This window comes from Halichondria panicea, chromosome 2 (genome assembly GCF_963675165.1).
Source record: "Halichondria panicea chromosome 2, odHalPani1.1, whole genome shotgun sequence".
Lineage (NCBI taxonomy): Eukaryota > Metazoa > Porifera > Demospongiae > Suberitida > Halichondriidae > Halichondria > Halichondria panicea.
Window position 1 is genome coordinate 1,014,647 of NC_087378.1, and position 26,934 is coordinate 1,041,580.

General features: G+C 42.9%; 6 protein-coding genes and 1 long non-coding RNA gene across 7 annotated transcripts; 5 read left to right on the forward strand and 2 right to left on the reverse strand.

Annotated features, from left to right (window-relative positions):
* Positions 1-36: 36 nt before the first annotated feature.
* On the forward strand, positions 37-3,269 carry LOC135331698 (elongation factor 1-alpha). The gene is made up of 7 exons (XM_064526935.1): positions 37-194; positions 407-562; positions 722-901; positions 1,147-1,314; positions 2,003-2,282; positions 2,341-2,597; positions 2,694-3,269. The coding sequence occupies exons 2-7, from the start codon at positions 419-421 to the stop codon at positions 3,054-3,056; spliced, it is 1,392 nt and encodes a 463-aa protein (XP_064383005.1). The 5' UTR covers positions 37-194; positions 407-418; the 3' UTR covers positions 3,057-3,269.
* Positions 3,270-3,413: 144 nt separating this feature from the next.
* On the forward strand, positions 3,414-8,470 carry LOC135331693 (NHL repeat-containing protein 2-like). Its single transcript, XM_064526930.1, has 10 exons — positions 3,414-3,851; positions 3,979-4,334; positions 4,443-4,588; positions 4,711-4,937; positions 4,989-5,211; positions 5,349-5,471; positions 5,535-5,741; positions 6,129-6,309; positions 7,336-7,460; positions 8,168-8,470. Exons 1-10 carry the CDS (start codon positions 3,445-3,447, stop codon positions 8,309-8,311), a joined length of 2,139 nt encoding a protein of 712 aa, XP_064383000.1. The 5' UTR covers positions 3,414-3,444; the 3' UTR covers positions 8,312-8,470.
* A 1,103-nt stretch (positions 8,471-9,573) lies between these two features.
* Positions 9,574-12,093, forward strand: LOC135331697 (uncharacterized). Its single transcript, XM_064526934.1, has 3 exons — positions 9,574-10,062; positions 10,358-10,816; positions 11,017-12,093. The coding sequence occupies exons 2-3, from the start codon at positions 10,364-10,366 to the stop codon at positions 12,001-12,003; spliced, it is 1,440 nt and encodes a 479-aa protein (XP_064383004.1). The 5' UTR covers positions 9,574-10,062; positions 10,358-10,363; the 3' UTR covers positions 12,004-12,093.
* A 1,026-nt stretch (positions 12,094-13,119) lies between these two features.
* On the reverse strand, positions 13,120-24,076 carry LOC135331696 (2,3-bisphosphoglycerate-independent phosphoglycerate mutase-like). The gene is made up of 11 exons (XM_064526933.1): positions 24,034-24,076; positions 23,900-23,969; positions 23,652-23,821; positions 22,873-23,122; positions 22,445-22,623; positions 21,472-21,565; positions 21,183-21,419; positions 20,868-21,016; positions 19,310-19,427; positions 18,686-18,820; positions 13,120-13,446 (listed from the first exon to the last, which is right to left on the reverse strand). Exons 2-11 carry the CDS (start codon positions 23,955-23,957, stop codon positions 13,295-13,297), a joined length of 1,542 nt encoding a protein of 513 aa, XP_064383003.1. The 5' UTR covers positions 23,958-23,969; positions 24,034-24,076; the 3' UTR covers positions 13,120-13,294.
* On the forward strand, positions 14,114-15,357 carry LOC135331708 (uncharacterized). Its single transcript, XR_010393051.1, has 3 exons — positions 14,114-14,256; positions 14,324-14,596; positions 14,854-15,357. It is a non-coding gene; the product is annotated as an uncharacterized LOC135331708 (long non-coding RNA).
* On the forward strand, positions 24,067-25,476 carry LOC135331703 (uncharacterized). The gene is made up of 4 exons (XM_064526940.1): positions 24,067-24,174; positions 24,355-24,597; positions 24,671-24,737; positions 24,825-25,476. The coding sequence occupies exons 1-4, from the start codon at positions 24,092-24,094 to the stop codon at positions 25,413-25,415; spliced, it is 984 nt and encodes a 327-aa protein (XP_064383010.1). The 5' UTR covers positions 24,067-24,091; the 3' UTR covers positions 25,416-25,476.
* On the reverse strand, positions 25,424-26,781 carry LOC135331705 (ubiquitin domain-containing protein 1-like). The gene is made up of 3 exons (XM_064526943.1): positions 26,625-26,781; positions 26,274-26,510; positions 25,424-25,974 (listed from the first exon to the last, which is right to left on the reverse strand). The coding sequence occupies exons 1-3, from the start codon at positions 26,695-26,697 to the stop codon at positions 25,520-25,522; spliced, it is 765 nt and encodes a 254-aa protein (XP_064383013.1). The 5' UTR covers positions 26,698-26,781; the 3' UTR covers positions 25,424-25,519.
* Positions 26,782-26,934: the final 153 nt, after the last annotated feature.

Here is a 26,934-nt window from a genome sequence, read left to right on the forward strand (position 1 = left end):
TCTCAAGTAGTATTGATCACGTGCACCATATAGCTGTCTAGCAATATCCGGTTTAACCACGTGGTTTGGAGGCGTATATGAGCATGCTCAGTAGACCGACTCTTCCTTTCACAATCTGAGCATCTGGCGAAGAACTCTGTGTGTGTGATTTTTGTAAGATCCGTTTCAATCTTCATCTAAATTCAGCTTTTAACGTGAGTTTTATTACCAAATTGTAGCTGCTACCTTGCTTTAAGTATTTACAAATTCTGCATTGAATTCAATTACCAGAAAGCATGCATTTAAGTTCACCACGTGTTACGTATGTAACAATGTCTTTTGTTGTCTGTGTAGCTTAATAAAATTTGTGTTCGCTTTGCAGTAAATACCGTTTGGTTTGAATAGTACTGTTGTTCCCAATCTCCAGCCCCAAAAGAAAATGCCCAAGCAAAAGTTTCATCTCAACATTGTGGTCATTGGCCATGTGGATTCTGGAAAATCAACGACTACTGGACATCTGATCTACAAGTGTGGAGGTATTGACAAGCGTGCCATTGAGAAATTCGAGAAGGAGGCCGCTGAGGTATGTCCAACTTTAATCGTTTCCAGATTAACAGCTTTTTTGATTTTACGTTGTCGGGCTTTTGCTACAAAATTGTATGGTTAAACGTGTAAGTATGCATACTTACATTTCACACTACATTGTTAATTGTATTAAATGAATGGCACAACATTTTTTCAGATGGGCAAAGGTTCTTTCAAGTACGCCTGGGTATTGGACAAACTGAAGGCTGAGCGAGAGCGTGGTATCACCATCGACATTGCTCTCTGGAAGTTTGAGACTAGCAAGTATTACATCACTGTTATCGATGCTCCTGGCCATCGTGACTTCATCAAAAACATGATCACTGGCACCTCCCAGGTGAGCCCATTGTGTGCAGAGCACATGCAACAGTGACCATATATGGTACCCATTTCCTGTATCTCGAAGGTTACCACATACCACCCCACGATTGCATAACAGTCACCTTTAAGTGTGTTTTCTCATTTGAGGCTTATTATAGCTTTACTCTCATTGTCAATTATATACCTTACAGATGTTCTAGGTATTGTAAAGTGCATCCACTTATGCTACATGATTTAAATTACTGCATTTTTCTTTTGCAGGCTGATTGTGCAGTGTTGATTGTAGCTGCAGGCACTGGTGAATTTGAAGCTGGTATTTCTAAGAATGGGCAGACCCGTGAGCATGCTCTCCTGGCCTACACTCTGGGTGTGAAGCAGCTCATTGTTGGAGTCAACAAGATGGACAGCACAGAGCCACCTTACAGCCAGGTATGACTTACTATCTCTAACTTAACTAGAGCCACCTTACAGCCAGGTATGACTTACTACCTCTGACTTAACTAGAGCCACCTTACAGCCAGGTATGACTTACTACCTCTAACTTAACTAGAGCCACCTTACAGCCAGGTATGACTTACTACCTCTGACTTAACTAGAGCCACCTTACAGCCAGGTATGACTTACTACTTACTACCTCTGACTTAACTAGAGCCACCTTACAGCCAGGTATGACTTACTACCTCTGACTTAACTAGAGCAGTGAAGTGCTAATAAATCCTTGGCTGTTGACATGAACAATTGAAACTAAAGGAGTCTTATACAAAATGTAATAGGAGCAATAAAACTGGCATGCTGACACTTCTGATACCAGAGTTTTAGTGGATGAGCAAACAAACCTTTAGTGTCAAAATCTGTCACTATTAAAACTAATACACTACTAATAACTTGTTGTGTGAAAGCTATCAATGCTATAGATGCAGTGCTTATGGCATCCAGGTGAGCACATACAGATAAACCAACCAACTACTATAAGGGTGCGCCCCACAGGTTAATGAGATGCTTAATATTTGCTCATACTATTTTTGCTGTTAGTCTAAATGAGTACACCCCTGTAACATAGTATTCATTCCCAGTTTAAATTCTGTACTGCATATAATTATAATGAAATTTTTTACAGACTCGATTTGAGGAAATTCAAAAGGAAGTGAGTACTTACGCCAAAAAGGTTGGATACAATCCCAAAGCTGTCGCATTTGTTCCTATCTCTGGTTGGCACGGTGACAACATGCTCGAGCCGAGTCCAAACATGAAGTGGTTCAAGGGATGGGCTGTTGAGAGGAAGGATGGAAATGCCAATGGAGTAACACTCTTCGAAGCTCTGGATGCCATCCTCCCGCCTAAAAGGCCAACTGACAAACCCCTCCGCCTCCCACTTCAGGATGTGTACAAGATCGGAGGTCAGTGAAACATATCAAATTTTACAATCTCTTAATAATTATGTTGTTTTGAGTTTAGGTATTGGAACGGTGCCTGTTGGTCGTGTGGAGACTGGTATCATCAAGCCCGGAACTTTAGTCACCTTTTCTCCTGCTAACATCACGACTGAAGTCAAGTCTGTGGAAATGCATCACGAGTCTCTTACTGAAGCTCTTCCTGGAGACAATGTTGGATTCAATGTGAAGAACGTCTCTGTGAAAGAAATCAAGAGAGGGATGGTTGCTGGAGATTCCAAGAAAGATCCACCGAGGGAGGCCAAAACTTTCACTGCTCAGGTACAGTCAAACCACTAATTGGAATCGATCATAATTAATTATAATTATATCTCGCTAATGGTACGATATTTATAATTATACAATTGTTAACTACAGGTCATCATCCTCAATCATCCTGGTCAAATTCATGCTGGATATGCTCCGGTACTCGATTGCCACACCGCCCACATTGCCTGCAAGTTCACTGAGCTCAAGGAAAAGATTGACCGTCGATCTGGCAAGGTGCTCGAGGAAAACCCAAAGCACGTCAAGAGTGGTGATGCTGCCATTGCTGTGCTTACACCATCAAAGCCCATGTGTGTCGAGTCTTTCTCCGAGTACCCTCCTCTTGGAAGGTTCGCTGTACGTGACATGAAACAGACGGTGGCTGTGGGTGTTATCAAGTCTGTTGATAAGGCTGACCCCAAGGGAGGCAAGACAACCAAGGCTGCTCTGAAAGCAGGGGGCAAGAAAAAGTGATGTATGTTGTTGTATGGACTTAGGGACAGTATAAGACAAACAATTAAATCATTTACCTGTTACAAGTTGATTACTATTAGGGATTATTATTGCATAGTGCACTCTTGTCTGTTTATCAGTGGAAATGGACAGCAGCTATTTAGAAGGAAAAAAGATGGTTTGTAATTTTGATTCTACTGATTTTTGCTGACAATAAATTTGTTGCACCATGAATGATGTGACTGGAAGAGAAAGAAAATATGTTGAAACATTCTAAGTAGGTATGGGTCGTGGGATTATGAAGTATAATAAGCCAAGCCATGCAAAAATGATTTACTAGTTACATTATCTTTACCTAATATTTAGGATTGTTCCTAGCTAGCTAAAATAATAAGCTATTACATCGGCTATGTCTACTCTGATTCCCCCATTAGAGCATAAATCAGTGAAGGCTAAGCTCTCATCATTGAGATTCTCTATCGAACAAACAGAAGTTCTCCGTGAGAAGCAGTCAGCTATCACCACTCATCTTCAAGCCACTGAGAATGATCCCCTCTTCCAATTGGACCCTGAATTCCCATCATCTTTGGACTGGTTCAACTCAAAACCTCTGTCTTTTTCGAAGGAGCTAGCTGGGAAGATTGTGGTGTTGGATTTCTTCACCTACTGTTGTATCAATTGTGTGCATATTCTCCCCGATTTGGAGAGATTGGAACGTATCTATTCTCCGTCCGATGGTGTGGTTATCGTCGGTGTACACTCGGCCAAGTTTGGTAATGAGAAGGTGTCGGACAACATTCAAAATGCCATTGAGAGGTAAATTGGTTAATAAGTTTCTTTGTGGATGGATGTATGGCAGCATTGTTTTAGGATAAAGCATCTGTTCACACTCAATACTCTGTTTATAGATTATTGTTATTCCTTCCCATGCATGTTTATATAGGTATGGTATCAAACATCCAGTTGTGAATGATGTCAACATTGAACTCTGGGAGAGGCTAGGAATAACTTGCTGGCCCACTCTGGTAATTATCGGTCCTAATCGACAACTACTGCATTACATCATTGGAGAGGGGCATGCCGACGAGTTCCACATCGTCATGGATACAGTCGTTGCGTACTACAAGGACAGGTTGAACCTCGATGACATTCCGCTGGGGATGGGGGTAACAAAGATGGAGGCTCCCTCCTCGCTCGGTTTAAAGTACCCGGGAAAAGTTTGCTTAAGTGAGGAGAGAGGTGTCTTATTCATTTCAGACTCCAGCAACCATCACATCTTATCTGTGGAGAAGACAAGTGGTATGTACAGTTACAGTTGGAAAGCACATTCACGTTACTGTTTCTAAGTTTTAATTTCTATGCTCCTTACCAAGTTTATTGATTGTGTTCACACACATACACATGCAGGAAGTGTTGCTGGTATCTACGGTAGTGGTGTGGCAGGTCTAAAGGACGGGGGTAAGGGAGAGTGTCAGTTCAACTCCCCTCAGGGAATACTCTGTCACCAGGGAGCACTCTATGTGGCCGATACCAACAACCATGCCATTAGGAAGGTAAGCCCTGGAACAGCTAATTCTAGTAGAGTGAATCTAGTACAGCTGAGGGAATTGATATTAGATTGTGTACATGTAAATTAGCCTCTGTTTCTTGTGGTGACCACAATATTCATCTGCAGATTGACTTGGCTGCTGATACTGTTACCACAATAGCCGGAACTGGTTGCCAAGGCAGCGACAAGGAGGGAGGGGCAGTGGGCACGGCTCAGGAAATATCTTCTCCGTGGGACCTTGAACTAGGGACATCCCCTAACTCTGACCACCCTAATCTGCTGTTCATTGCTATGGCAGGCTCTCACCAAATTTGGATACACTTCTTGGAAGATGCAGACTGGACTAAAGGAAGGTACGGTTGTGCTTTCAATTGACTGTTCTATTCCCTCCACTTTACCCCCAGGCACTACTCTGCCGGGACCACACTCCGTTTCTCCGGCTCAGGGGATGAGGCAAACAAGAACAACTCGTATCCTCACAAAGCGGCCTTTGCTCAACCCTCTGGACTCACACTGGGTGGAGGGGGTAACCTGTACATTGCCGACAGTGAGAGCTCTACTGTGCGCTGCGTAGGTGTTCCAGAGGGCGGGACTAAGGCCTTGGTTGGAGGAGCTATTGACCCTACGGTATGGCACAAAATGGCAAAATGGATGGATATGTAGTTAGCTCTTGTGATAGAACTGTTCGTTTGAGCGTCTGTACTTTACAAAATACCCCCCCCCCCCGCCACACACACACACACACACACACACACACATGACAGGATTTGTTTGCCTATGGTGACAAGGACGGAAAGGGTCGAGATGCTCGACTACAGCACCCACTGGGAGTGGTCTGGAATCAACAGGACAGTAGACTCTATGTGGCTGACTCATACAACCACAAGGTACTTGCTAAACACGTAGACCTGCTACTGTACATTATCTGTGTGCACATTATTTCCTCTCAGATCAAGGTGATTGACCCCGCTACAAAATACTGCACCACTCTGGCAGGCACTGGGACAGCTGGTCTCGTCAACGGAGCTACTTCGCATGCTCAGTTCTCAGAGCCGGGTGGATTGTGTCTTGGGCCAGAGGGAAAGTCCCTATTGGTAGCCGACACCAACAATCATGTGATACGAGTGGTAGATCTGGACACCAAACAAGTGACTCAGGTAAGCATGAGTGTGGTATATCTTACCTTGATTTCCACAAGTTTTTAGTATTAAGAAAAGCTACATGTGTTTGCAATTGTCCATTTTTGAGGTTAAGACCTGATGAGGTTCATTAGTGACACTCAGCTGCACGCTGCTTGTTGTGCCTTGATTTACTCATGAATTTGAGATCACTACCAATTATAGTAATTTGCCACCATGGCTACCATATTGTATCGAAGTGCCTGGATTGTTGAAACCGTACAAGATCCTCTAGCGATTATAATTGTTTGCATTCACTTCAATTGTATCGTTAATCAGAAGAAATTACCACATAATTATTATTTGATATGTGTTCACTATGACTTGTAATTGCCTTCACGTACTATAATATTATACTGTACATAGATGGATCTGCACTTCCCGGCAGCACCTGTCAAGCGGTTGACTGGGAGAAGAGCCGTCAATGTGAACTATGATCCAATTTCTGTTCCTAAAAGAGGCTTGGTTACCATAGTTATACAATTCCGCCCACCCCCCACTTGTCATTGGACGGAGGACGCACCCAGTGCCTGGCAAATTCTAACAGGTAAGGTATGCAGTAGCTTCATATACGTACGTGCACATGATGAGTATATATATTCTATTCTTTTAAGCAAATTACAAGCACTTGAAAAACCTTTGTTCTATTGCACGTAGAGTTGTAGCAATTTGCTGTGTACTCCCAACATGGCTGTAAGGGGGCAGCTGTACTCTTAGTTTGGGCTAGAAGTAATGGTCCACTATATCCAACGTTATTGAAAATATTTTTAAAATATTTTTAAAAGTACAGCATTACTTGGTTACTCCCACTCACTCATTTTTTTATGGGAATGAATGTTCAGTGACTAATTGTTAAGTAAAACTAGTAGCAACAGCTGTAGGAAACTCAATGAGGTGTTGAATGAATCACACTTTAGAGCTGTGTGTTGGTTTCCCAAGAGCACACCCACTTTTCTTAAGAATTCTTTCGTACATGCAGTGACGTGGCGGACGTATTGATATTAATAGGCCATGTTTGACTGTTGTATTGATATATCAAATCCCTTTTAGCATGTGTCGTGTGTCAGCCTGGTCTTTTCACTCTGCAGCTGATACTAATAATCTATGAGAAGAATGTATCCCAAGAATTTGTTTTGTATATTTAGAAGCTATCGTAGCAGCTCCAATAGTTATGTTGCTAAACACACATCATCATCATCATTTCTACTCAGTACTCCTCTTTGTAACATGATATTCACTTGCCTAAAGCAATTTTTGGCTGTAGCTATTTTTGCCATGACATAGCACACTCTTTGTGCTTCTGTTGACTGACTGTTAATGTGTGATAGTCAGTCCTTGGGGTGAAATGTCGTCATGTATGGTGACTACCTCACCTTTAAAGCCGTACATGGGGTGACTTAATTGTAATGGCTTGAGATGGAATGTTATATTGTACTTCTGTGACTGCTTCAGACCAGCAATAATACTTAGCTCTGTTGTATAGTATCTAGAGGTTCCATACCATGCAGTATACTGATCGCTGCATATTCATCATTTCAGCACTGCTCATTTTTTCTATTTTTGGTTTTTGCAGATCAACCGAGTGTGTACAGCCTTGTCCCTGATCAAGCTACCACTGGCAGTGTTAGTGCTGGAGCAGTGATCAAAATGACCACCCAGTTTGATGCCCCAGACAGCCCAGCAGACATTGATTTTCAGGTAGGAAGCACACATGTAATTAACACTGTTAATGTCTGGTATAATAATTAGAGCACCTGTATCCTCAAAAGTTGCTAAGGAAGTCAATGCAACCTTCAGTTGTACATGTAATACTGTAACAATTAATGGTCTCTTGAGTATACATACACTAATGACTTAAGCATATCTATTTTCCAATTCAAGAGTTAGGGATTTTCAATAGTCAGCTTGTCTATGGTCGTATTATTATTGTGCATGCTAAGGAGATACCTTTAGTACCTTTCTAGTTAATTATGTGATCCCCATGACGATTTTTGATGCACATTATTCAGCACCTACTATCTAGAAATTCCTCACATTAATGGTAGCTCCACTAAGCCGTATAGATGAGGTGTAAACAACAATACAATACGAATTAGAGCATTGCAAACATTCCAGGCCACAACAGGCGGCCATAACAGGCGCTGAGAATTGTGTCTCTTGGGAAAGCAAGTAGTTTAAGACCTACATTTTAGTAGCTTCGTATGTACTTCCAATAGTGTCACTGTGCAATTTACACATGTCATTCTAATCTAGCAAATGAACATGCACACTTTACATGATGCACATCTGTATTATACACCACATCCAGCCGTGTATCAAGTGCACGTATAGGGAGCTCTCCTGTGTATACATTCCTACACGATTAAGACACTTTACTTTGAAATCAATACCCCTCTTCTGTGCAGGTTGAGGCAGCTTGCTACTACTGTGAGGAGTCTGGTGTTTGTCACATGACTGGAGCCGTCCTGACAATCCCGCTAGTCCCTGATGAGTCATGTGACACTGCAGAGGTGAATACGTCCATAACCTACCAGCCCACATTATCATGACTTTGAACAATACTAAATCAAATGCTCTAGTTCGTGTTATTTTACAGTAATTTGGCAGTTTTAAGTATTTCAATCAAGTTTTCACATGCATGCTTACGACTGATTTGTATTTACTAACATTTTGGTTTTAATACAATAAAGTTTTTGTGAATTTCACAAGTTGTGATTGGTCAACCTTACGTACCAACCTCGTACTAACTGGCAGTACCTAAATAATTGAGGATATGATACAGTGTCACTATTTCTTGAATTTCCTGAAGCGATGGAAATGGTTGATTCTCAGAACCAGCTGCCATGGTCCATCTCCGGTCTAGTATAATTATATGTCACAGTGATGTTTGTGTTTGTACAGGGTAATCAATACTAGTTAGCTAAAATATCAGTATATGACTATGTGCTCGTTTCCATGAAAAATGTCTGAAACAAGGAAGAATCATGTCTGTTAGTGCAGCTTTCTCACATCAGGATATATCTTGCATGCCAGTGGTGGACAGTCCTAGTGATGCATTTCCCCTTCATTCAGAGCACCGCAATAATTAGCTTATGGGTTACTATACAACATAGAATTATGCTGCGTTGTCAGAATGTGTCCACCTTAAAAGCTACATGTATATAATATATACATGTAAAGTGTATAGCTTTTAATGTGGATACATTCTAACATGCAGCATAATTCTATGCTGTATAGTAACCCATAAGCTAATTATTGCAGTGCTTTGAATGAACGGGAAATGTATCACTAGGACTATCTTTATGGCTCTGTTTGTTGTCTCGGGGGAAATCACTGATAATTTTTTGATTTACCAATAATGAAACGAGACACTGACACTGCGTAGGTTTTGTTTATAGTTTATAAGGATTTGTTTGAAGAGATAGTAATTAAGCGTAGTGCTGTGACACTTAATACTGTGTCACATTTGCTTTCATAATGCTAGTAAATAATGGCATAGGGTGCTCAGAGAATCAGCAAGGTTCGGTAGACCATACCGTGATGTAGTAGTCTCATGTATCAGCCGCACCTCTAAGGGAGGAACTTCCCAAAAGAAGGGCGGCTGATTCATGAGACTAATCGTGATGTACGTATGTGTACGTATGTGTGATGTACTTTGATTAATTAAGCGAGTTGATTGCGTACTGTCATAGAAATGGTGTCTACCTTATTGAATTACGTGGTTGGTAAAGTTGGCAGTACAAAGGGTACCTTTTGGTCAGTCTCGTTAATTAGAATCCCACTAAGTGAGCATTCAGTGGTACAACAAAGAGTGTAGGAGTTAAGAAAAGATTCATTCAAAAGTTAAAAGTGTGTCGAGTCGAATACAGTGAGTAGCTCTATTTTTAAAATTGATAGATATTAAGTGAATAGATATTAAGTGGAAACTTTAGCAGTTTGGAATGTAGATAGTCGTGTATTCCACTACTTCCTTTCCTATGAACTAAATTCTTTCGGTAACTTGAGAGTGACTACACTACTTAAGCTGCATTTCTACAGCTACTGTCGTACAACTAAGCAAGAATAGTTACAGTTGGACTGTTTAATAGTAGAGGACTATCCTCCCTCAAATTAAGAGAGTGTGAGAGCAACAGAAGCTCAGACTATTGGATTAGCTGAGCATTTGGCATTCTTTGCCCACGACAGTCCAAGTAAACAAGTGATTCCAACTTCTCTAAAGTGTCTGTGTGTTGACTGAAGTCTCCAGTAAACAAATTAACTGTTTTGTTGATACTCTCAAGGGAAAACATCAAGAAAAAAGGTAAAAACAAACAATGATATAATATTTTTCTACTTTAATAGAGTCTAGATATTTTGCAGATGCAGATGGTTAGTACCTCTTTGTCTAGATCTAGACTAGAGCTAGTTACAGCTGTGTGAGATAGTAAGCCTCTCAGTGCCATTGGCTTTTGCATGTGAGCAGCTACATTGTACATACATGGAGCTGCAGTCAAGTGGCAGTGGGTGTAGAGTACAAGGCCACGCCCACAAACGAGCCCCTCCCTCTTTAGCTTGCAGCCACAAAATATTCATTGTTGTTTACACACATTCTTCAGATTCCTATGGAGATGCCAAGCAGGCGACCACACTCGTATATCAACAGCTTCTCTGCAAACGACTACACAGTAGTGGAAGGTCTTGCAGGTCCCTTGCATAGAGCAAAGTCTAACAAAGAACTGAGCACCTCTCAACCAGCTGAGTGCAGCTATCGATACTCAAGATCAAATTCGCAAGGAGCTGATTTCCAACAAGCTGTTTCTACTTCTTCACCCAAAGAAGACAAGGAGTTTGACATACAGTGTGAGATTGCACTAGAAGAACTAAGAGAGCAGTTAGAACAAATTCCCTTCAAGAAGAAGTACGCATCTGTAACAGTTCCTCTGTCTATCAAATATTCAACAATGACTAGCAGGCCAAGATCCCCTAAGAAAAACAACGAGCTGGCTGAGCAGCTAGAGCAGGAGAAACTGCAGGAAGAATTGGACCAGTCACTCTTTAAAATCAGAGAGCAACTGGTAAGCTTGTGTACTCTAGTATGATTTTGGCTAGCTATCTGTTGTCAAAACATTTTCCGTTGTTGCTGCCTGCATGTAGATCTAGTCTACTTAGTTATACTATAGCCTAGCTAGCTCCTTGTATATGTTATAGAACATGTGCCTGCAGTGTCTAGTTCTCTCGTCAGATTTTAATTATGCTTTCTGCTCCCCCCCCCCAGAACATGCTCACATCTGAACGAGTCAACATGGAGAAACACATGGAGGATCTCACCAATGACATCCACGAGGCACGCATACAATGCCACAACCAGTGCCAACAGAGATTTTTTTCTACTGGAGTTCGAAGAGTTCGAAGCTCCACCTACACCCCAGAGATAAAAAAGAAGCGCACAACACCACCCAGCCAAAGGAAAGCACCACATGAAAAACGTGCATCCCAACCAGCTCTTCTCTCTCCCGATTCCTGTGTCAGCAGTCCGGAGTACATTGTTCAGGGACATAAGAGTCTGGGCTATACCGACAGTGGTTATGGATCGCTCAATAGAAGGGAACTACGAGTGAGAGCAGCAAGCTTTGCCACCTCAACTCCAAATGTTAGTCTGAGCCAAGGAAACGATTACAACCCAACCATCCCTGAGTTACCCGAGTCTCCGTGCTTCTCCCAACAAACACCTTCCCATCATCTAAGAGATCGAGTCAGGAGCAATCCCACCCTCCATTATGTCTCCCATACTGCTCCAAGACACCATCGCAGTCAGTCTGCCATAGTCACACCCATAATCAGCATCACATCAAGTCCCGATCTTTCAACTCGCAGAAGACACGACGGGAAATCGTATCAGTTGTCCCATCGCAATTCACTGCCCGAGTCAGTGATGAACAAAATAGTTGAGGATGAAATTGATTCAGTCAGTGTGAGCGACACTCTGTCACAAGCTAGTCTGTCTCAACTGACGGATGAAGGCGGCTCTCCAAAAAGCCAGAGCAGTACGGTCATTGTGAGAAGAAGTTCACTAACAGGGCAGGTTGAACACATTCGACGTCCCAGAAAGATAAACAGTTTTAGTGGAGCCACAGAGATTGAATTGAAATTGAAGAGTTCATACTATAAGACTGACCCCGAATATAGAGTATTGAACACTGGGTTTAAGCGAAACAGAAAAAATAGAGTCATACTACCAAACAGCATCGAAACAACTGTTTAGGACAGCATTTTTTATTATGTGTTACAGAATTGTTTGTGTGTGTTGTACTGCATAATTATTATTTGTTTTCTCATCATTATATATTACTGGTGTCTGACAAGTGGTAAATTAGGATAAATGCCATGTGATAATTGGGTGATTATAGATGTGGTATTGATAGCATGTGAACAATAACTGCATGTGTACATACAGTACTAAAACAGATAATTCAGGCCTCATTACATGAAGCACCCTCTAGCACATTCGTTTAAGGAGATTATCCTACGTCATTGCATACCCGTCTTGATTAGGACTAACTCAATTGCTTCATGATCAGCAGGCAACCATACATCACATCATGGGGGCTGTCACACACTCTCACACAGCTAGTGATAACTTATTGTGATATTGTGGTTTGGCACACATGTTTGGGGAGATGAAAGGATAGAACACAATGGGGTGAGTGCATGCACACCATTGAGTCTCACTCCAGTACTACATTGTCTAGTCCTGTGGAGTAACACTGCTTGGATAAAATTCAAACATGGTTGTCCTAGGATCAGATTCGTCTGGAACATTGGCTAGAGCTTATGGCCGAAACAAGAGTTGTGTCTAGTAGGAGTGGGATGGTTGTTACGGGGCACTGTCATTTTGACATGTCTAGAATAATGATTTCGTGCAAACAGCTAAGTTTCCCTGCCAAACCTTGGTTGAATAACTAAATGAAGGAAGCTCATTTCTGTTGGCATTAGTGATACTTGGCCAATTAGTTCCCTCTTTGTCTTCATGTTTGTTCAAGTGGATAAAAGCCCCTAACTGATTATTGCTCACAAGCAAATAATTAGAGTTATTATGTCATTACAGGCTTGGTTGGCATCAAACTTCTAACCCACTTTGTTGGGTACCTATTTAGAAGGGCACACACATGCATAGAAACTTCCGTAGCTGAATAGGCATAACTATCCCCCATACAACACTCCCACTGATTACTGGAGATCACCTAACCCAGCTAGGCTGAAAATACACCCCCAAAGGAGTTTTACGATTGTGTTTGCCCATTTTTTAATTACTCCCAACCACTCCCTGCAACCAAGGGTAAATCACACACAGATGTTACATGCAGCGATATAATGTGTCTATACTTGGTCAATATCACTGGAAACACAGCATCACAATAATATAAAGGCTGATAACTAAGAGACGAACATGAAACATAAACATGGGGGTGTAATTGCTAACACACATAGTGCTTCATCTAACAGACGGGTGTCCTAAAGTTCTATTTCTGTATTCACATGATCAGTTCTGCCATCTATGATTTCAGCAATAACGATTGTCCAGTCATTTCTTTGGGTATGTCCAGTCCCATCAGGTCCAGTACTGTGGGAGCCACGTCTGAGAGCCCTGGGTCATGTGACAAGGGCCGGTAACAATGTCCACTGGTGCTGTGCATCATAAACGGCACTGTGTGTGTGTGTGTGTGTGTGTGTGTGTGTGTGTGTGTGTGTGTGTGCGTGCGTGCGTGTGTGTGGTGAGGTAGTCATGGGTGTGTGTGTGTGTGACATAAAACCTTAAGGGTGCTGGAACACCTACGCCCACGTACGCCCACACACACGTTGCTAGGGAAAGCTAACTATGAAACTACCTGCAGGGGAGACATGGATCCTTCACAGGATTATGAAGCAACACTCTACTAGTGTGCATTCCAAAAATGGAGAGGAAAGGATGATGACAACAGATTTTACACTTGATTTTCATCATATAGCTAAAAGAAGTTCCGCTTAGGAAACCAGTAGAGCTATGGACTTGATTGTTTGTTTGCAGGTGCACTACACACAGCTCTTCAACATTACGAAGAGCTTTTGTTGTAAAATCCCTTTGTTATCTATTTATGAGAATTTTTTGTCATGACACACCCTCTAGAGAAAAATCTAGACCGTATATGGACAAAGTCAGCCCGTAACTTTGTTCACCTTACCTAATTATAGCAGCATGCTAAATATAGACCAAGTCCTGTACGTAGATAGTCAGATCGAACACTTTTTATATCTGGCTCTAGCGTACGCGTACGCTAGAGTATAAATTAAGACGTAAGCCTGTAGACCACGCCCCAATTGCGTACGTAGAGTGCAGAATTAGCGTTGAAGATCAAGAGCCATTTGTTAGTAGCCTGAAGAGAAGAGATAGGCAACGCTGGGGCTACAGACAGCGCTGACAATTGGCTGGCTCATAGACTTCTGCCAGGGTTGGCTGCTGTTTTGATGGACTTTGAAGGTAAACTATGAACTAGCTTTGCTAGCTTGATACACAGGGCCTTGCTTTTCACTCCCTTCCCCTTCAGAGCTTCCATGAAAGCCTGTGTGTAATACCACTCTTGGACCTCAGTGTCACCAGAGTGCTGTGCTCCAGGCCAAGTTGGACCAGTCTCTTTGTCTGGGCTGCAGTAATGCTTGGCTTCCCCGGGCATCGGATTGGTGGAACCTCCGCTTTTGTGAGGTCCACACAGCTCCATCTGCTTATTAGCAGACCGAATAGGGAGGTTGGGGAGGCAGCTGATCAGTGAATGGTGTGTCGTAACTGCCTCCATCGCCAGGACATCTGGAAATGAGCTTCTGTGAGTGTGATACATAAAATAAATAATAGCACAGATTGCCAACCTTCCAGACGAGTTCCTAGCGTGTTTGTAAGTATAGGTCCTCCATCCCAAGTTTTTTGCCAGAAAGGTGACTGTCCCCTTCATCTGGACAATACATGTGCATGTACAGTGAATAATTATGTAGTGGCACCGGGTCAGGTAGAATCCATCCATAGGAACCAACCTATTTTTGTCATCGCCCCTGTTCACAATATTTTTTTCGTACCTGACCACAGGACCATTCTGCTAACTTGGTGGCAAGGATCTCCAGCTTCTGAAGGATGCGATGCCATTGTGTGCTGGAACATGGTGGAAGACCCAACCAGCCACTCAACCGGACGTATCAACATGCAGGTGGCCATTGAGGAGAAAGGACAACACTGGATAGTGCCATGAACAGCTCGAATCGTGGATAGTACACGTCTAAAGCACTGAAGAGAAACGTCTCCACTCGACACAAATGAAGACAGTGTGTATTAACATTAAAAGACAATCCAACCTGCTGTGTGACTAATGCTAGTTGAGGAACTCGGACACTTGTGCTGATTGTACTGAGACTGGGGTCTATTGGCACACTTACGTTTCTCCCATCTACTACTGAAGGCACTCCTTTGCTACAAATCTGGCTCTGTATTTATTGGATTGTGTTATTTTGTTATTGATTTATTAGTTTGTGTAGCTACCTGATTTTCTTTTGCAGCTTGTAGTTAATTTAATTGAAGACATTCTCACAAAACCACTATGTTGTTACTTGTGGTTACTACTATACTAGCGCACGCATTGAAATTAAATACTGCGTGTGCAAGTCTCAGGATCTAAACGTTGCATTTTTGTGGTTAAATTATGTCAATTTGTTACTATGTGCGGGCACCCTTAAGTACTTACTCATGGCATCATTATGAGCACTTCAAATGGAACCAATTAGTGACGTAGGTATAAGGTGATAACTAGACATGGTGAGAACCAGACATTGGTAACCTCATCAGTGAAACATTAGCTGCCCACATCAACTCCACCATTTCTACCATTAGACAGCCAATAATGAACAGGGTGCATCTCTACCGGTAGACATCCAATAATGAACAGGGTGCATCTCTACCATTAGACAGCCAATAATAAACTGGGTGCATCTCTACCGTTAGACATCCAATAATGAACAGGGTGCATCTCTACCATTAGACACCCAATAACAAACAGGGGTGTATAGCAGACCAACTAACTCCAGATAGAAAAGAGGTTAGGAAACCATTAATGGTACCAAGGCTATGTATGTGGTTAGGTCTAGAGTTAGGTGTATTATGGTAGGGGCTTTTAGGCCTAGCTATGGCTAGCAATGATAGTTTCACTTAAGCTAGGGTAAGTACAATAAAGTAGGGAGCAAAATTTGGGTATTTACGTAGTCTAGGGACTGCCACAGTTTGACAATAATTATGAGTGACACAGCTGATGATACGTACAGGGTGCAGCTGTGTGTTGCATAGCAGAGCAGGAAGTATTGGCACACACTCACCATCAGTGACATTCGTGTTGACCCAGAGTGAATATTTCAACTAGGCAGTTAGTTACATATGCACTATGTAGCTTGGTAGCAATGATTGGTCCCATATGTTTCCATAATTACGCGTATGATTAACTAGGGAATTACAACAAACCATATATGGCTACAAATTGTAGATATCTGTTGTCATGAATAGCACAGACAGATAAAAATATAAACTCAATGAGGTAGACCTGGTCAATCCAAAACAAACACATTCCAGGTACAAAACTCCCAGGTCGCAAATCTCCAACCATCTTGTCCAAAGTGATTAGCATTGTACCCACATCACAGAGGAACCTTTAAACAAGCTGACCGAGTTAAAAAATGTCTACAGTGGCGTAGGAAGGGGGGGGGCTCCAGGGGCTGGAGCCCCCCCCATCTTTCTTAGAGATGACTTATCCAAGCTGCACTATGTCAATAGCCTTACCCTTTTTCCATTCAAAAAACTAGAACCCCCCCCCCCCCCCAATTGAGAAATTGCTTCCTACACCATTGGTCTATAACGTACCTCTTGAACACAACGACTACTCTAAATCGAGGCAGTATTCTAATGCTTAGGAGGGGAAGTAAATACATAATGTCCACTGACACTTGAAAGGAAGATTTATTGCAAGTTGCACATTTATAGGCATGCCATAGACTTCACACAGCTACATATGTATAAGCAAGAGCTCACAATCTTAGCGACCTTAAAGGATGTATGCTAAGTACCGCTAATCGTTAATAACTGGTTTTCAACAAGCGAGAACAAGTGAGAATCACTGTTTGCAGGGAAAAATGGGTCCAGTTCATCTATAAAATAGATAAAAATTAAAGGTCATCTGCATACTTCCTGAGGAATGCGAGCAATAAGTGGGTGATTCGATCGCTGCCTGGTACATTAAACACTGAAATTCATATTAAGGTCAGGTGATTATTTCGGGCACCTACCTGCATGATGTGAGTGGGTGGAAGGATGAAAACACACGCACAGTTACAGCTGTGACCTACAGCGATTGTTGCAACTACTCTAAGAGTTCTGTGGACTATTAGACTAGACTGTGTATATATGGAGCATCCATCCCACACACTCTCTCGTGTAACTAGGGGGGCACATGATCCTTATGGATCAGGTGGGAGCTACACACACTGAAAATTAACTTCTCTCTCTCTCATTCTCTCTCTCTCACATCTCTCTCTCTCACACACACACAAGTCCATTTATTGTGGCTGCCCTAAATGGATGGGTGGTTGGAACAGAGACCTACGTATGTCAGTCTACCAGGCACTCTCATAAGAGAATACATGAATAATGAATAGCAGGCCTACAATCAATGCCATACAGGTCATGATTAGCCTTTGGATTCATAGACAGACCTAGTGGCTATATTTGTTGTACAAAAACATAGATCGAGTACACAAAGCTCATCTACTCCACTGTGGAATGCAAAACATGTAATTTGTGGTTAGGTTAAGGGCCTATGAATATCATTAACCACACCCAGGGAGACACGACAAACAATGACCAATAAACAGCAAGTCCCGGGTAGTCCCCGGGGTGCACAAACAACCTACACTGGAGCACTAGTCATAGCAAGCCCACTAGGTAGCACACAAGTCCCGGGTAGTCCCCGGGGTGCACAAACAACCTACACTGGAGCACTAGTCATAGCAAGCCCCAGCCAGCCAGGCTCAGTGTAAAGGTAACACCCCTACTACTTTAGAAAGTAAGGTGGAAATCAAAGGTTAAATAATAGCAGCTTCAGACAGTAATTATACATTATGAGCCTATCATGCAAACAAAGGAAGTACACGTATCCTGAGGTTTCTAATTATCCATACTCAAATTCAATTTACAATACACGATACCGGTAATAAACTTTTACTACATGTAGTCTTCTAGTGAAACCCTCTCAAATATGTAGTTTCAATGAAATGCAACAGACATCCATCCGTACTAGGACAGTACACTGAGCCTTGTGGCAACACATTCCCTGCATATTTCCCATGTGCTAGAAATCAACTGTGGTGTTTGGCAGCTTATGCTCAGAAGGGATCTCTTTTAACCATCCTATAGCTCCAATTTCTCAAGTAAATTACAGCCGCCTTTGATGTACTAATCTCACAGAACTTGTGCGGAGGTATGAAATTACAAAACAAGACTAACCAAGCCGACAAAGTGGTCCTCATGCCTGAGTAGCTAATCGCACACTTTCAACACTACAAATAGCACCGTTAGTCCCCCTAGCAACAATATTCATAACATCAGTAGTTTACAATACAATCTTGTACTTCTAATAAAACACCGTATGGCAATACCACTCGAACCAGTCATACACATCGTACATGTAGATAACTGTAATTACAGGGGCACCCCCCCCCTCTGTACTCAATTACAGGAACATCTTTCCCTCTGTACCTGGTGCGCTAATTACAGGGGCACCCTCCCTCTGTACCTGGTGCGCTAATGACAGGGGCACACTCCCTTCCTAGATCCTCTGTACCTCTGTACCTGGTGTGCTAATTACAGGGGCACCCTCCCTCTGTACCTCTGAATGTGGTATGCTTAGTGACTGGTTTCCCCTGCTCATCGATCATCCTCTCAGCATTGCCGTGATCTGAAGTTACGAGCATCACAAAGCCAGCCTCCTCACAAGCCACCTGGATATCACCAATAGCCTTGTCTGTACAGGAGAGAGAATGATGACAGATTGTAATAGCCTTTCTACATGTCCTGGGTCCAGGAAATAAGAAATCTGTCAAATGCACTAATGTGACATCCTTAACCCTTACACATGGCCTTTACATGTGGCAAGCAAAGGTAAATTGATATTAAGCCGAGTGGGTGATAGATTAAGTACATTAGTATTAGCGTACACACAGCTGCATGCAAGACCATTGAGCTCAGCACTTCTTAGAGGATATACCCTCAGGGAAAACTGCTCAGGTGTATAGCGTAGTGTCATCATTGCTCAACAAGACCATGGAATGGTCAGTACATGGGAGGAAGTCTTTGGTTTCAACCAAGGGAAGAGCATCCATTCATGTGAAAGGAAAACTAGCATAAACAGTGTAATTACACTATGATACAATGTCAACACACACTGGGGAAGCTACCGCCACTGTAACAGTATAGACTTTCAGTTGTGAACCAGAAGACGTACATTACATACCTGTAGCAGAACAGGCGACCATTGCAGCCTCGTACACTCCAGTGTGACCCACCATGTCAGGGGGAGCAAAGTTACACATCACAAACGGGTACTTGTCACTCTTTATAGCCTTCACCATCTGGAATTAAAACGAGTTAATGGTCAGTGTATTCATCATCGAAGTAAAATGTGTATAATAATCCTTATAATATAACCTCCTACAAGCAACCACACATGTAACTAGAAGGCTGTGCAAACACATAGAGCTCAGCACTTCTTAGAGGATATGCCCTCATGGCAGACAGCTCAGGTGTAGTGTAGTGTCATCATCACTCACATGGGACACACATTATATCATGAATAGTAAGTAGTCTAGTCGTAAGAGATGATGTAGTTGCAACAGTAAGAGATGATGTAGTTGCTGTTGCTACACAAAACATAATTACTTTATAATTATAGTCATGTCATACCAATTAAATAATCAATTAGGTGTGCAAAAGGCAGCTCTTCTCCTCATGTTCAGGTACAAATGATACAAGCTCAACCTTTAATGTTTGTAGTAAACAGTGATGAAATGGAAGTACTTTCTAAATCCCCTCCCCCTCACACCATAACCACACACACAGAGGGCATAATTCCCCATATGAGAAAAGGATGTATAGTATGAAAGAAAGTTCGTACCTGATGACAAAAAGGAAGTTATCAACAGTGCTTCATTACAGGGTTGTTTTGCCCATAGCTACCTCAAACCATATCCCTCACTAGGTTCAGCTCTAAAGCTTTGTTGGTAAACAACGGGCATTCCTAGCAATGAGAGCACCTTAGAACATGGTGACATTTGATACCAATTACCCAGCACCCCCATAACTGCCCTAAACCCAGACAACTGCCACAACTCGCTACGGTATCCCACATACCAATACACCCACTAAATGCAGGTATTCAACATCAAATAGAGGCAAATTACCATATTAGTCAAATTATTGCATCGAGACAGTGGGTGATGCATTTTACATACGTATACTAATCGACATTCTGTAACCGACAGTTCCATTAGTGGTGATGTAATGTGGTGAAATGTGTGTTTTTACGTCACACACTAGCTACCAAAAATGCTCTCACAAACTCGTCACTAGAGTATTTGTTAGGTACCTTTATTAAGACATTCACCAACTGTACACATGTGCGCACTGTTGCTACGTCACCCATTGAAACTAACCATACTCCTATACTACTAGCTACCATATTGTTATGAACACAATTCACCCCCACTATAATCTCGATGCATATTATGGATGTTGCTTAACACTACATGTACATACCGCATGGTTTATTTGACTACTACATACCGTACTACTAGAATATTTTGCACGTGAAAAACTTTTGCGAATGAGCCAAATCAGCAGAAAAGTTGACCCTTTTTCGATCTAACAATTGCTACCTGGCAAGGATCGTGTGCATTTACTAGTAGTTTTGCGATTTTATTGTTGCGAATTGATCAACCCTCGCAAAGTTCGCATATGTTTGATGCTCGCAAAATATTCTAGCAATACGGTACTGAATATCCCCCTTTACTTACTTCCCTGGCCACTCCCTCAGCGTTCATCTCTGGCTGGAGGTCGTAAGTGGGCACCTTGGGTGAGGGGACCATGAGCCTCTCCTCCTGACTAAAGGCCTCCTCACGACCACCATTGAAGAAGAACGTCACATGAGCATACTTCTCAGTCTCTGTGCACACGGTATAAAACATGAACATGAGGCTGTGGGTATGGCCAGTGGGTAAAGATCACAACACTAGAAAACCTAAAACGGAGCTCAGAGTAAATGAAGTGGAGTGATTTCCTTCCCTAGGCTAAACTAATAAACTAGGCCTTCAAATATTACTTGTTAGTACCTGCACAGTGAAACTGTGGTACTCCTTTCTTAGCCAGCCACTCTGCTAGTGTGTTGGTGGGGATCTCGGGAGGGAACAAAGTGACAAACGGGAATTCTTTCTTGTACTCTGTCATGGTGTAGATCTTCAAGCCACTCGGGATTACAGCTGTGTCAAACTGAGGCTTCAGTCCAAAAGCCTCCACTATTTGTCGCATACGGTCAGACCGGAAATCAATAAAGATCAACGTGTCGTTGTCTGAAATAAAGGCCATTATAACAATACGTCTTGACTACAATATTGTGCGTACCTCTGATGAGTCCTTCCTTGTTGAGAATGATTGGCTTCATGAATTCATCCGTCTGTCTCTCACTTCCCTCCTTGGCATAGAGCTCTTCCATTACCTACACAGGCACACACACAGTGCAGTACTGACATGCTGTGGAGGCACACACACAGTGCAGTACTGACATGCTGTAGAGGCACACACACAGTGCAGTACTGACATGCTGTAGAGGCACACACACAGTGCAGTACTGACATGCTGTGGAGGCACACACACAGTGCAGTACTGACATGCTGTAGAGGCACACACACAGTGCAGTACTGACATGCTGTGGAGGCACACACACAGTGCAGTACTGACATGCTGTGGAGGCACACACACAGTGCAGTACTGACATGCTGTAGAGGCACACACACAGTGCAGTACTGACATGCTGTGGAGGCACACACACAGTGCAGTACTGACATGCTGTAGAGGCACACACACAGTGCAGTACTGACATGCTGTGGAGGCACACACACAGTGCAGTACTGACATGCTGTAGAGGCACACACACAGTGCAGTACTGACATGCTGTGGAGGCACACACACAGTGCAGTACTGACATGCTGTAGAGGCACACACACAGTGCAGTACTGACATGCTGTGGAGGCACACACACAGTGCAGTACTGACATGCTGTAGAGGCACACACACAGTGCAGTACTGACATGCTGTGGAGGCACACACACAGTGCAGTACTGACATGCTGTAGAGGCACACACACAGTGCAGTACTGACATGCTGTAGAGGCACACACACAGTGCAGTACTGACACGCTGTGGAGTTACCTAGACACAAGCATACACATGGTGATTTACTGACAAGCTTTTTTAGGAATTACCTATACAGGCACACACACAGTGCATTACTGACTTGCTACAGAGTAGACTCTATATGTTATAGTCAAAAAGCTTGACATTCAGCTATATTTCAGAGAGCCATTGTGTGTACTCACTGTAATGAGCTGGTCAGTAGACACATCCTTCCCGATACCCTGTGTCATTCCCTCAAATGCAAGCTTGGTCCTCTCGTACCTCTTGTCCCTGTCCATGGCGTAGTATCGTCCAGCCAGAGTGGCCAGGGAGCCGTACTGTAGGGTGGACATGTAGTCCAGCACCTGTCTCACATATGTCACTGCGGAAACAATCAGTTAGTCCTAATCAAATTCAGGAAATGGATGGAATTTAAAGACGGTTTTGATCTACTTTAATCGTGTCCATAGAGCTCCTAAACAGCCATCGAATTCCTTTGAAACAGACAATCCAAAATAAGGTTATGGGCTCCCAAAATGATGTATTTATAATGTATAATCTATGAGTCAAAACAGCAAGGCATTAAATACAAGTTAAAGACTATAGGCATTAGGCATAATATATAGCCCACCTCCACTGGTTGGACCTGTGTCCCTCCCGTCAGCAAAGAAATGCACAAACGACTGTGGCACTCCAGCTGTCTTGGCAGCTTTGAGCAGAGCCTCCAGGTGAGTGATGTGACTGTGGACCCCTCCATCGCTAACCAGGCCTAGGAAGTGAAGCCGACCACCATTGCTCTTTGCAGACGTGAATGCTTCCACCAGATGAGGACGATCTTGTAGAGTGTTCTCTGTGATAGCTCGATTGATGGCCACTATATCCTGAGTAAGAGTAAAGAAGTTAACGTCGACCTAAATGAAGCATCTTTGAACAACCAAAACTTTTGTTCTGTTGGTCCAATCACTAAAGCTTACAATGAGCTCGTTCTTTTTGGCCTGTTTCCGAAAATGAGAAATTATCCTGTTTTGACATTTGAGGCGTACCGCCTGAAAAAGCTTCTTCTAAGCTTTCAAAATTGGACCATTAGATACAGAGCCGACTCTAGGACTCTAAAAATGCTGGGGATCTAATACATGGCAGCACGTGCACACTGTAGCAATCACAGAACGTTATTGACTGCAATGGCCGATGAGCTCAGTACTTCTTAGAGGATAAACCCTCATGGAAAACTGCTCAGGTGTTAGTGTAGTGTCATCATCGCTCACATTGCTTTGTACACAAAAACAAAAATCAGGCAGAACTTTTCTACTGGCATTTTTCATTCATGAATTTGGGGTTTATGATAAAAAATAAAAAGTGTGCATGCAGAGCTTCTGAATAACACTACTCCTCCCCCCCGTACGTACGTACCTGATACACAACCCTCCCAGTCCCTATGGTGAAGTGGCCGACCTCACTGTTCCCCATGAGCCCCTCAGGCAAACCCACGGCCAGACCACTAGCATCGACTGTCAGGTACTGCTCCTTCACGTTAGTGAGTGTATCCATGACTGGGGTGGCCGCATTCTTGATAGCATTACCTGGGCACAAAGAAAAATGAGTCGTGCTTAAATTTATATTGGAATTCATCATTTTAATATTTGCAATTTTTAACACACCTTTGGTTTCTTCCGAGATTCCCCAGCCGTCAATCACAATCAGGCACACTTTAGACATCTTCAGTAGTTGCTGCAGTGATGAGAGAAAGATGAGCTCCAGAGATCTTGAGACACATGCAGTACAGCGTACTTACTTGTGCCAGGTGACCTTTAATATCTCCAAATGCAGCACATCCACCCACATGGTCAGTGATGGAGATAAGATCTCAAGTTGCCCTCAGCTCCTCTTGGGGAATATCTGGAGACCTTCAGAATGTCCTATTCATCAGAAACAGGTATCCCATACATCATGCATCAGTATGGGTAGTCGATTAATGCAGTTCCTTGTAGATCAATCTGTCAGGCTGGTCTACATAATTATATACATGTACACGTACCATGTGTACATACATATATAGACAATGTACTGATAAAATTATATATCGTACACCTAGCCACACTCCCCCCTGACACAGTACGACTGGTGTACCCCTGGATGAGCCACTATCATCTGAGAGATCACCTGCTACACCTCTAACGCTAGATCGCCCTGACGGCGATGAGCTTTGCTACCTCAACGTTGACCTAACTGGCCTGAGGGGCTACTTGCCTTCAGGGCTCGAGCTCCTCAGTGAGTCCAGGACCATCGAGGTGTACGACAAACAGAGAGACGAGTATCTGGATACTGTCAGGGGAGTCATGGTCAAGACACGGGATGGGTAAGTGTATACATACGCATGTGGTGTTAGGCAAAGAAATAACAAATAATTATGTATATTCTGCTTCCTACAGATGCAAGCTGTATTCTTGTGTGTTTGATCTCTCCAGTGATAACATCTTCAACAATATATCGGTCAAAGTAAGTACCCTCCCCCCCTACACACACAGGACTCTGTCTAATGTTTCTAGCCCTGATTTTACTCTCCATTCATTTTCTTCATTGCAGCTACTATCGCTCAAGGGTAAAGAACATGTTCATCTCCGGAAACTGCTCCTGGATGTCAGTGAAGATCACGGTGGAAGTAGGGAAGAAACAAGCTCCAAATCGTCCTCAGCATATCATCACCAACTGCTCTCCTCGTTGGCCTCACAGAAGCTCCCACCCTTACTACAAGGTTTGGTCTCCTCCCTACAGTTGGCTTCATCGAGGGACCCAGGCTCTAACGCACCCTCTGATCTGATAGGAATGTCCCATGCCCTCAGAGAAGTCCACAGTGTTCTATCACCACCCCCCGTCAACGAGCCTACACCGACCACCCAGACAACTACTGAAGAGCCTAATATCGAGGAGCCAGCTACTGTTTCTGATGTAACCGCATCTCAACCTTACCAGGATGAACTGTTATCTAAACTCGAAGAGAGACTGAAAACTTACATAGACACTAAGTTTGCTGAATTGGAACAGAAAATAGAAACCCGATTGGAGAGTATTTTCACGGACAGAGTTAATGGACCGCCCCCGACTCTACCTCCTCATGTAAACAATGAAGAAACTAACTGTTATGGTTTAGTAGAAGATCTAAGTCAGCTAGATTAATTACACTGTAGTACAGCAGCAATTTTTATTGTCATTATTACAAAAACAGAAGTGAAATGTGAAATAAAACTGACAATGTACAGGCAGCAAATGAGACTCACGGCTTACATAACAACAGCTTGTATAACAAAACCTTTAGGGATCTCTAAATCCTTGAGAAGTGTCCCATTGTTCAGTACTCTACCAGAATATAACATAGTCAGTTTCCTAGGGTCCACACTCTGATCAGTAGCCAACTGTCTCTTTAAGTCCTTCACTCTTGCAGTCTCGAGTACAGTTACTTTAGTGTCTTTGGACAGCGTTGACAGTCTCACTTTCACCACCATGGTAAGGCCAGTGTCCTGGGGGAGTCGTCTTCGTATTTCACCAGAGCCACTGGCTTTCCTAGAGGGGGAAGTGGGAGTGGGCGGTCCCTGTAACAGTTTAGTGGTGCTATCAACAATCTCCTCGATATCATCATCATTGTGGTTGGCTGCTGCCATGTTGGTGGGTTTACTAATACAGTACTTTGGTATGACGTAGCGATTTCCAAGTTCATCGTAACACTCAGTAAGTCGACCTGCAGATAGGTAAAAAAGAGACATCTGCTAATGACATAGCCATGCATCATGCATCATGCAGTACATTGAATCACTTGTTAAAACCACACTATGAATGCACTGAATAGTATGCAATGATAAAGGCTATTATTAAGGTACAGATGTGCACACAAAAGATCATAGAACCCATATCTTGTATCACTAAATGTCATACATTTACACCCAATAATATCTATGGTACATACCCTCTATGCATACACACATTCTGAGGAATTACCAAACCTTGCGCTCTGTACACAGTAAATTTCCCCAAACTAACCTCTGGGTAGCGATATACTGGCTCCCTGAAGTATCGCCTGAGCCAGCTCATAATCCCCCTCATCAGTGGCCTCGCAAGCCGCCCTCAAGGCATCCCATATCTCCCGTCGACCCTCATACACCGGAGCCGTCTCCCAGAAGGTGTCCCTCTTGCCTTGAAGGGATCCCTCTGTTAGTGCGACCTCAGAGAGCCAGGCCTCCTGTTCTTGTCTCAGGGGCTGATCTTGTCCCAATGCAACTGGAGAGGACAAAATGTGTATTGTATTAAATCTAGTAGCTGTCTGTGCTTCAACTTCAATAATTATATCATGTTTAATAGCTCAGCAGTTATCAGAGATGATAAGCCACTTACATTGCCCATCTTCATCATCCCCACACATCAGGAGTGAGTCTGAGTCCCTCCGATTGCCGAGACAGTTTCCCATAGCTCTCGCTTTTCTTAATTCTGTATTACAGTCGATCGACCGACCTCTGTAAACAAATCTGCCTCGATCATACACTTCCACCTCGGAGTCAGACGCAATTCCTCGATTACAGGCCGCATGAGGACATTATTTTTCAGTGTCATTTTTTATTTTTATATATCAGGAGCACATGAGGAGATCATAAACAAAGGAAAATAAATGTACATGATATGCACGACATAAATAACAAAATAAATA

Excerpts from the sequence above, each read along its gene's own strand:
- LOC135331698 (XM_064526935.1), top strand. The coding sequence starts at position 419 with ATGCCCAAGCAAAAGTTTCATCTCAACATTGTGGTCATTGGCCATGTG. Across the intron at positions 563-721 it reads TCGAGAAGGAGGCCGCTGAG|ATGGGCAAAGGTTCTTTCAA; the intron begins GTATGTCCAACT and ends ACATTTTTTCAG. Across the intron at positions 2,283-2,340 it reads GGATGTGTACAAGATCGGAG|GTATTGGAACGGTGCCTGTT; the intron begins GTCAGTGAAACA and ends TTTTGAGTTTAG.
- LOC135331693 (XM_064526930.1), top strand. The coding sequence starts at position 3,445 with ATGTCTACTCTGATTCCCCCATTAGAGCATAAATCAGTGAAGGCTAAG. Across the intron at positions 4,938-4,988 it reads GCAGACTGGACTAAAGGAAG|GCACTACTCTGCCGGGACCA; the intron begins GTACGGTTGTGC and ends CTTTACCCCCAG. Across the intron at positions 5,472-5,534 it reads CTGACTCATACAACCACAAG|ATCAAGGTGATTGACCCCGC; the intron begins GTACTTGCTAAA and ends ATTTCCTCTCAG.
- LOC135331697 (XM_064526934.1), top strand. The coding sequence starts at position 10,364 with ATGGAGATGCCAAGCAGGCGACCACACTCGTATATCAACAGCTTCTCT. Across the intron at positions 10,817-11,016 it reads TTAAAATCAGAGAGCAACTG|AACATGCTCACATCTGAACG; the intron begins GTAAGCTTGTGT and ends CCCCCCCCCCAG.
- LOC135331696 (XM_064526933.1), bottom strand. The coding sequence starts at position 23,957 with ATGTCTAAAGTGTGCCTGATTGTGATTGACGGCTGGGGAATCTCGGAA. Across the intron at positions 21,566-22,444 it reads CTACTGACCAGCTCATTACA|GTAATGGAAGAGCTCTATGC; the intron begins GTGAGTACACAC and ends GTGCCTGTGTAG. Across the intron at positions 18,821-19,309 it reads GGTCGCCTGTTCTGCTACAG|ACAAGGCTATTGGTGATATC; the intron begins GTATGTAATGTA and ends TCTCCTGTACAG.
- LOC135331703 (XM_064526940.1), top strand. The coding sequence starts at position 24,092 with ATGGAGATAAGATCTCAAGTTGCCCTCAGCTCCTCTTGGGGAATATCT. Across the intron at positions 24,598-24,670 it reads ATGGTCAAGACACGGGATGG|ATGCAAGCTGTATTCTTGTG; the intron begins GTAAGTGTATAC and ends TGCTTCCTACAG. Across the intron at positions 24,738-24,824 it reads TCAACAATATATCGGTCAAA|CTACTATCGCTCAAGGGTAA; the intron begins GTAAGTACCCTC and ends TCTTCATTGCAG.
- LOC135331705 (XM_064526943.1), bottom strand. The coding sequence starts at position 26,697 with ATGGGAAACTGTCTCGGCAATCGGAGGGACTCAGACTCACTCCTGATG. Across the intron at positions 26,511-26,624 it reads GGATGATGAAGATGGGCAAT|TTGCATTGGGACAAGATCAG; the intron begins GTAAGTGGCTTA and ends TGTCCTCTCCAG. Across the intron at positions 25,975-26,273 it reads CAGTATATCGCTACCCAGAG|GTCGACTTACTGAGTGTTAC; the intron begins GTTAGTTTGGGG and ends ACCTATCTGCAG.